Genomic DNA, 9,227 nt, shown 5'->3' on the forward strand with positions numbered 1-9,227 from the left:
TCACAGTTGCTGCTAGCACCATCGATAGGGACTTTAGCAGTACCGTTACTTTCTCTGACAACCGACAAGTCACGGTATATATTCTACGCATCTAAATTAAAAAATATATTTTAAAAGCTTATTATATATGTTTTCCCAATTCTTTCTAGGGAGGCAGTCTTTTCATAGACTTGCCGCCAAACCAGGCCTTCCGTCTGTTACTCTCTACTGATGGTAAACTCGCCAATGCGTCCGTTACAGATGCGTAAGTAGAAGACTAGAAGCTATATCTTAAGGTTTGTTTGTTAATTATTGGTCCTATATATATGTCTGCATGCGTGTTGTTTCTTGTGCAGCCAATTTTGTAGACGAGGAACACTTGATCCAGCAAAAGTGAGGGGCAAAATAGTAGAATGCTATAGAGAAAATAGCATAAAATCAGTGTCTGAGGGTGAGGAAGCTCTAAGAGCTGGTGCAAAGGGAATCATCGTGCGCAACCAAAAGAAACAGGGGAATACCGTTCTTGCTGAGCCCCAGGTTTTCTCAGGTGTGAACACCGAAAGTGGAGAAGAAGGTGGATCTCCAGATGCAAGACATGTCATAACTGCCACGTAAATTATATATTCACCCTAGTTCCGTCCCTTTATTATCATTATTATCCGCAATATTAGAGTCATAATAATTTAATATTATTTTATTCAATTTAATATTTATTGTATGCAAAATTATTCAGTGATAATAAAAAATATCAAATAAAGTAATTTTGAATTATTTATTTTTCTCAAATATCTATGAATAAATTAAGTAATAATTTCCCGTAGCCACAAGCAAGTACGCTAACTATATTTTTATTCCAGGGTTCCCGTAACGCCTACTACCAGCACAATAAGACTGTCTCCGGCTAAAACAGTCTTTGGAAGAAAGCCAGCTCCAGTTATGGCTGCGTTCTCCTCAAGAGGGCCCAATGAAATTCAGCCATCCATACTTAAGGTTTACTACAAGTAATAATACTTAGTTTTTTTTTTAATCTAAAATAATGCATATATTGATACTGGTTCTGGTTTTAGCCTGATGTGACTGCACCTGGAGTGAGCATACTGGCTGCCTATTCTCTATTTGCAAGTGTATCTAACTTATTGACAGACAATCGTCGGGGATTTCCATTCAATGTAATGCAAGGAACTTCTATGTCTTGCCCCCATGTTGCTGGTATTGCTGGACTTCTCAAAACTCGTCATCCAAATTGGACTCCTGCAGCTATTAAATCAGCAATTATGACTACTGGTAACGTATATCTCCTTAATTATCACCTTAAATAATTTTTTAATTTGACTACAGTATCACGCCTTACATGATCACCATTAGCGGCACGTACACAGTAAAATTATGCTTGATAGTGTGTTTTCCTAAGGTTGTGTACTTGTATTTAAAGCTTAGACAGTATAAGACAGAAATATAACAGACAGAGAAATATAAAAAGAGTAAATTAACAAAATGGTATTAAAAAATTTATGTGGCGGATAAAAAAAAGGAAAAATATAGGGAGACAACAAGAATATTACATAATTTAAATAATGAATATGTGGAATGTTTATTTTACTAAATATGTAAATGATTATTCTAATGTTAGAATTCAGAAGATAATTTAGGGTGGAGTATTTTTTTACTTTACTAGATCAATTTTAAAGTCCAATATTGTTCACATTATTGTTTACAAAAGTCATTGTCTATCTAGCAAAATTGAAAAAAAATTTTTAAAAAGATTCTAACAATAAATAAGTCTCGAAAAGATTTAAAAATGCGACAAAAAATTAGATATTAAATATATATTCTAAAAAACGATTTTAGAGATCAGATGTTGATACAAATTTTTACAATTATTATTTATTATTAGAAAAATGAAATTTTTTTATTCTTAAAATTTGGTAATTTTATGTCACATAATTGTGAATAATTATAATTTTAGAAAAATAAAAATAAATTTTTAGAGATTAATTTTTGTTCATTTTTTGTACACTTTCTAAATATTTATTCAAATGTTATCACAAAAATTTAGATAAAATGGATAAGTTATTTGTTAAATATAAAAATTTTTTTGTCACTTATAAAAAATATAATAATTATTAGTTATTTTTGTCTCATTTTTAAATCATTCAGAGTTGTTTTGTCGATAACATCTTTTATGAACTTTTTTGTTAGCAACTATATTTTTCGGGTACTAAATTAGTAGTTAACCCAAATAAAAATATTATTTCTAATGTTATAATATTTATGATTTAAAAGTGATATTAGTGAAATTTTAGTCCTTTTTTTAAATTATTTAATTTGTTATTTTTACTCCTTTTTAAGTGAAAATCCCCTAACAACCTCGTTTTAAGCTATGAAACTGAAAGTTCATTATCTTGAAAAAGAAAAAGTAGCTCCAAGCTATTTTTTGAAAGTGGTAGATTATTATTACCCACAACACCATTTTTTCATTAACATAATGGTCAACTTGCCAACTTTTTAAAATGTCAAAAGATAATATACTAAAAATAAACCAAGTATAATAGCCTATGTCGTGTAAAAGTAAAGGTGACAATGAGAGGGTATGGGCGGATTTTTATCCTATCCAATTTCGTTTTGTCGTACAATAATTTATGTAAAATTTGTCCCACTTTTATTCGTGAGTAGTAAAATGTTGAACCCTAATCTGTTCTTGCGAGTATCCGCCCTACTCATACTCGCTCCTATAATTATTAAACTCCGATCTAATAAATAAAATTAAATTTAAAAATTTATATAACCATCATCATATACATAATATAAAGACGGGTGATTATCCGTCCCAAGCGGATACTAGCAGGATGAATACCCACGAGTTTAGATAGTGTTATCATCCTATGTAAAAGTCATTCTAACAGTTGGTTAAGCCAATATATATTGTATTGCACTTTAATTTTATTAACAATATTGTCTCATGGCATTATTAATATATGCATTACATAGAACATACAATAATATAGAATATATAAGTTAATAAAACAGGTGTAGTTAATACCATGAAAAATACTTGGGCAAGTTCAACTCAATAAACAATTCAGTTTTCTCCTCGATATCCTTCATCATACAAACTCTATTACTAACCTTGTATATATGTGTTTTGAAAAATATATACAATGGCAAAATTGAAATCATAAATTGGATCGGGTGACAATAATTAAATGAGATAATTTCTTTATCTATCGGAATATATAGTAGATAATATAGATAAAAACATAAAAGTATTTGATGCTTTTACATATACAAAGATTTATTAACCAACTTAAGTATGCGTGTCTTTTTCAGCAACCACACGGGACAACACTGACAAGCCGATTCGAGATGCATTTGATGAGAAGCTAGCAACACCCTTTGCTTATGGTTCTGGACATGTTCAACCCAATCTTGCAATAGAGCCAGGACTTGTTTACGATCTACACCTCAATGATTATCTGAACTTCTTATGTGCATCTGGATACGATCAACAACTCATTTCAGCACTAAATTTCGACAGAACATTCACTTGTAAAGGAACTCACAGCATAAATGATTTGAACTACCCTTCAATCACGTTGCCAAATTTAAGGTTGAGTCCAATAACAGTTACTCGTACACTCACCAACGTAGGTCCCCCGGGCACATATAATGCAACTGCCAAACTGGATGGATGCGAAATTACTGTTGTGCCCAATTCCCTCACTTTCACTAAATTAAATGAACAGAAGACATTCCAAGTTACTCTACAGGCATCGAGTGTAATTCATCAAAATAATTATCAGTTCGGAGAATTGATGTGGACAGATGGAAAACACACAGTTAGGAGTCCTATTGTAGTCCAACGCCGCAACTGAAGTTAAATATATATCTTCTTTTCAAGTAGCTAGCTAGCTAGCATGTGTAAAATATTCGAAACAACGTCGTTGCGGTTTCATGCTATTTACCATGGTGTTGTGTGCTATGTAATAATTTATGGGTGGGACCATGCGGAATTGCGGTCCTGTATGTACCTGATGTATCTGCTGTGCAGCCTTGTACTATTATCTCAAAATTTTCGGTCTAAAAAGTTCAAATTGATTGTTAGTCTTTGAGAATTACTCTTGAAAAATGTGTTAAATTTAGTTAACAAAGCAAAGTTTTAATGTGTTTTATTATTTAATAAAAAATATTAAAATTTGTAATAATAATAAAAAATTTTATTTAATTAAAATTTATTAAAAACAAAAAATAATTATTTTTTATTTTTTTTCTCTCCCTCTTCTTTCTTTTCGTGTTTTATAAATTTTTATTTTATTTATTTTTATTTTTTTAAAGATAGAGATAAAAAAAATTATAAAAAAAGAAAAATAAAAAAGAGGGGAATTTTTTATTTTATAATTAGAGAGGAGAGCGTGTTTTTTTTTAAATGGAGGAAAACAGAATTTAATAGGAACTGGGAGCGCTGTTCTGATGGATCTGCAATCCGCCCCGTTCGTAATGTACTGCAATCCACCTCCTTGGATATCATTTTTGTTGACATCTTCAACTGGACCAATAATATGATAAGTACCATCGAATTCCTCTTCACTTTCAGTGTTATAAACCGTCCAGTCGATGTTAGGTTTGGGTAAATCAACCTCAACTAATTCTTCGAACTCAACATATAACTCGATAAGTGACACTTGTGTCCGTGTTTGTTGATAGATCGAAAACATTCTTTGCATACTTGAATTGTCTACCATATACATTATTTAAAATTGAACAAAACCATCAAACACTAACACAGACTGTCTACAGAGAATAGTTGTGACTCTCTTTAATATTTGATTATCAACACATTGACAAAGTATACTCTTAAATTTTTCATATGTTATTATTCCTCATCATATGGATTTTCACATACAAAACTCACACCTTCATATATTTGTGAAAAGATTTGGCCATTGTAATATGTTTTCAAACTAACACTTTTTTTCATTTTTATTCTCTTATTCTCTCAACGAAATAAAACACACTCACACTTAACAAATTCGTTCTTCCTTTTATAATACTCAAGGTATGTTTTTTTAATCTGAAAAATACAGTACACCTCTTGCGTACTGGCAATACGTTATTTTTGTATTATCAATACGTCTCCTTAGCTTAGATTATGTGTTAATATTAAATTAATACAATACATTTCTTTGTATTTTTCTAAAAAATTTTAAAAATATAATACGCCCTCATATATTTTTTTAATTCTTAAAAATACAATCCGTCTCCTTGTATTATATTTTTTTATTTTATAAAAAAATCGACTAAAACAATATACCTCCTGCGGATTTTGTTAGTTCCCAGAAATATGCAAAACACCTCACATCTAATAATAAAGCATTACACCACACCCAAACCAATATAAAAAAAAATGAACCTGGTTAATGGCTAGTGGCTCTGCGTTTGTTCCTTTCAGATGTATATGCTAACAGCAACTTAGATTTTTCTCCGACTAGCGTGATTTGTGAAACGCATGATGAGCTTGCTTTGATAGATTGAGTAATTAAATAATAAAAAATAAAATAAAATTCTTTTGTATAGAGAATAATGATTCGGTGAATATGCTACTATTATCCCAGAGTGTTGTTAAGGGGCAAGTGGAGGTCTCGGTTTCCAATTTTTTTAAAAAAAATATTAATAGTAGTAAGTTATTAAGTATGATTTAATTTTTTTAAAAGATTATTTAATATTTAATTTAGTATAAATAAGGATAAAGTATATTTTTTGTCTTTGAAGTTTGATAAAAGTTTTAAAAATACCCCTAAATTTTATTTTGTTTCAATTTTATTCTAAAAATTTTCGATTTGCATAAAAAATATCTCTCTGACGGCTAATTTTTCAAAAAATTTAAGACCGATTCAACAACAATTTCATAAGAACAACCCCTCAACACAAGAAAATCAAACATAATTTTCATGCATTATTGTTAGATTGGTCTTAAATTTTTTTAAAATTAGCCGTTGAGAATATATTTGATGCAAATTGAAAATTTTTGGGACAAAATTGAAACAAAATAAAACTTAGAGGTATTTTGAAACTTTTGTCAAACTTCATGAACAAAAAATATACTTTATCCTATAAACAATAGTCTAGTCTAACCTAAATATTAATGATTTCTAATATCTAAAAAGTAAGTAACAATATTAAAAAAATATAAAAAAGATATTATTACTAATATTTTTTAATTAAATAAAATTTTTAAATCCCATAAAGTAGATTCTTTTTTTTCTTGTGATCGTCTTTTTTTATTCATTTGGTATTAATTCTCTCTGTTTCAACTACTATAACTGAAAGATCTTTTTTAGCTATGAATATTGTGAAGAATGACTCAGAAACAAAATAAAAAATGAATTTCTTGTTAATTGTCTTTTAATTATATTAAAAAAAATTGCTGAAAAATTTTGAAGGTTGTGGTAGGCTTAGAGAAGGGGGGTTGAATCTATGCCTTCCTTTTAATTTGCTGTTTTGACCCCCTTTTTAAACAAGGCTACAAATCTGATTCTGTTTGAACTCAGCAGCGGAAATTTATGAGACAATTTATTTTTGTCTCATGAATAACAGAAAACAAAACATGACAGAGAAGAAGAAGCTAACACCAGCATATATCCTGGTTCAGTTGCTTTGTGCTATGCAACCTACATCCAGTCTCCTCCACAAATATGGAAGAATTTCACTATAGTTAACAGTATTACATACACCAATTTCACACTCAAGTTCTAGCCTAACTTGACATTGGCTATGCTAACACCTAACTATTTTCTCTTAGTGCTAACCCAACTAAGAAAGGGATACCAAACAAGTACAAGATACAAGACACTTAACCAACCTAAAGAAATCTGAAAATAACTCTAGGCTTTTATCTCAAGTGTATCTCTCAGCCTAGAATGCACCTTTGATTAGGTTACACTGTCCAGTTAGTTGAACTTCTTCAAAGTGCTTTTTCAGAACAAAACTTTTCAAACTCTGATTTTCTCTCCTTGCTTTGAACGAACAGCAAGCTCCTCTTTTATCTTCATGCACGTTTCTTGGTTCTTCATCCAAAGTCAACACCTTGAGCCTTGAGCTACACCAACTCACAGATTCACTTTTCCATTCTTAACATCAAAGAGTAATCTTTGCTTCTGACTTTTCCAACTTGTCCGAAAGCCATGAAGAAGTAACTGAACTTGTTTTCCAATGGTCAACCAAATCTGAACCCTTGAATACCAACTTGATCCCCAAGTCTTGATTAAGGCCGTAGATACACAGCAGAATGGGGCAGAGAGCAACTTTCCCTTCAAAGCCATCTTCGAATAGAGCAGAGAGTAGGGGAGAAAGGGTGAAGATCTGATGCATGCAAGATGATATGATTTACCTTTCTTAAGCTTGATTTAGCTTGGGATTTCAGTTTTAGCTTCTGTACTTCAAGCTTCAATTCTCTCTCTCTTGCTTCTTTGGTTAAAGGCTTATGGAAGAGGCTCTTTCTCTTTCTTACTTTTCTGAAGTCTTGATATGACCTGATTTGAGAGGAGAGGAACGTTGCCTTGGTTGGAGCAAGATGGTGGGAAATTGAAAAACAATTTCGAGCTTGGATCGGGTTCTTCTTTACTTCAGCCCGTGGTGCCTTGCTATGCTTCTTTGATGAATTTTGTTTGAGATGAATGACTTGGGCTTGTCTTTACTTACTATTCAGCCCATTACTTATTAATTTAACCACTCTAATTATTTATTTTGCCAAAAATAATGTTTGTCATCACTAATTATTTTAGTTAATTTCTTAACTCAACAATCTCCCCCTTGATGACAAACATGATTTAAGCAATAATCAAAAAGAAATTAGTTTGAGTTAGGTTTAGAAAACTCCCTTTGATTTTATGTTGCTCCCCCTTTCTTTTTCAAGAAAAGCTCCCCCTGGATTTATGCTTTCTTCTTTGTTCCTGTTTCACATTATTCTTAAAGAAAGCACGATAAAGTGTTATGTACAATTTTATCTTGTACAAGGGATATCAAATGAGCAACGACACACGAACAGCCCAATATCAAATTTAGCATGTGAAAACAAGTATTAATGCAGCTTCCTAATATTACTCCCCCTTTTGTCATCAAGGGCGGATAATACCAACAAAAACAAAGTTTGGTATCCTGCAGAAAAAAGTTAGAGCACATACCAAAGTACTAATAAAGTTGCCTAAAGTGTACCAATATTAAGAGTTATTACAGTCATCCAAAAAGAAATAGTTCAAAAGTAACAAAAGAAGCAGAAATCATGAGATAAAACAGAGAGCAGCAGCAGATTTTATGAGACAAATCTTAGACATCAGAACCATTCCCCTCTGAAACATCATCCTCATCAACATCAGTGGCAACATCTTCGTCATTTTGAAGGTTATCAATGAAGGTCATCAGTACAGACACCCTATCCCTTGATTTCTTCAGGAAGTTCTCATGCTTGCTAGCCAGCTTCCTTTTCTCTTTGCTCAACTCAATTAAGTGATTTGATTGGGAGACAAACTCTTGAGCAACATCCCTGACTACATTCAGCAGAGTGGATTTCTTCCCAGTGGAGATGGAAGTGCCCTCAGTGGAAGGAGCAGTAGAATCCTCAGGGACAAAATCATCATCTTCATCATCTAGGACGACTCGTTGATGAGCGGATAATTTGTATACTTTTTGGCATTGTTTTTAGTATGTTTTTAGTATGATCTAGTTAGTTTTTAGTATATTTTTATTAGTTTTTAGTTAAAATTCACTTTTCTGGACTTTACTATGAGTTTGTGTGTTTTTCTGTGATTTCAGGTATTTTCTGGCTGAAATTGAGGGACCTGAGCAGAAATCTGATTCAGAGACCAAAAAGGACTGCAGATGCTGTTGGATTCTGACCTCCCTGCACTCGAAGTGGATTTTCTGGAGCTACAGAAGCCCAATTGGCGTGCTCTCAACGGCGTTGGAAAGTAGATATCCTGGGCTTTCCAGCAATATATGATAGTCCATACTTTGCCCAAGATTTGATGGCCCAAACCGGCGTTCAAAGTCACCTCAAGAAATCACAGCGTTAAACGCTGGAACTGGCACCAAAATGGGAGTTAAACGCCCAAACTGGCAATAAAGCTGGCGTTTAACTCCAAGAAGAGTCTCTACACGAAATTTGCTTCATTGCTCAGCCCAAGCACACACCAAGTGGGCCCAGAAGTGGATTTTTATGTCATTTACTAATCTCTGTACACCCTAGGCTACTAGTT

The 9,227-nt window shown here is 32.1% G+C and overlaps 1 protein-coding gene across 1 annotated transcript in view; it reads left to right on the forward strand.

Moving 5' to 3' along the window:
- Positions 1–4,085, forward strand: part of LOC107486057 (subtilisin-like protease Glyma18g48580) — a gene marked incomplete in the record, with an annotated part of 7,571 nt that extends 3,486 nt beyond the window's left edge. Inside the window, 6 exon segments of the mRNA XM_016106597.3 lie at positions 1–74; positions 150–244; positions 336–590; positions 837–969; positions 1,047–1,263; positions 3,307–4,085. Coding sequence (XP_015962083.1) covers positions 1–74; positions 150–244; positions 336–590; positions 837–969; positions 1,047–1,263; positions 3,307–3,851 — 1,319 coding nt within the window.
- Between the last annotated feature and the right edge of the window lie 5,142 nt (positions 4,086–9,227).

The sequence above is a fragment of the Arachis duranensis genome, chromosome 4, assembly GCF_000817695.3.
Source record: "Arachis duranensis cultivar V14167 chromosome 4, aradu.V14167.gnm2.J7QH, whole genome shotgun sequence".
In the NCBI taxonomy this organism is placed as follows: Eukaryota; Viridiplantae; Streptophyta; class Magnoliopsida; order Fabales; family Fabaceae; genus Arachis; species Arachis duranensis.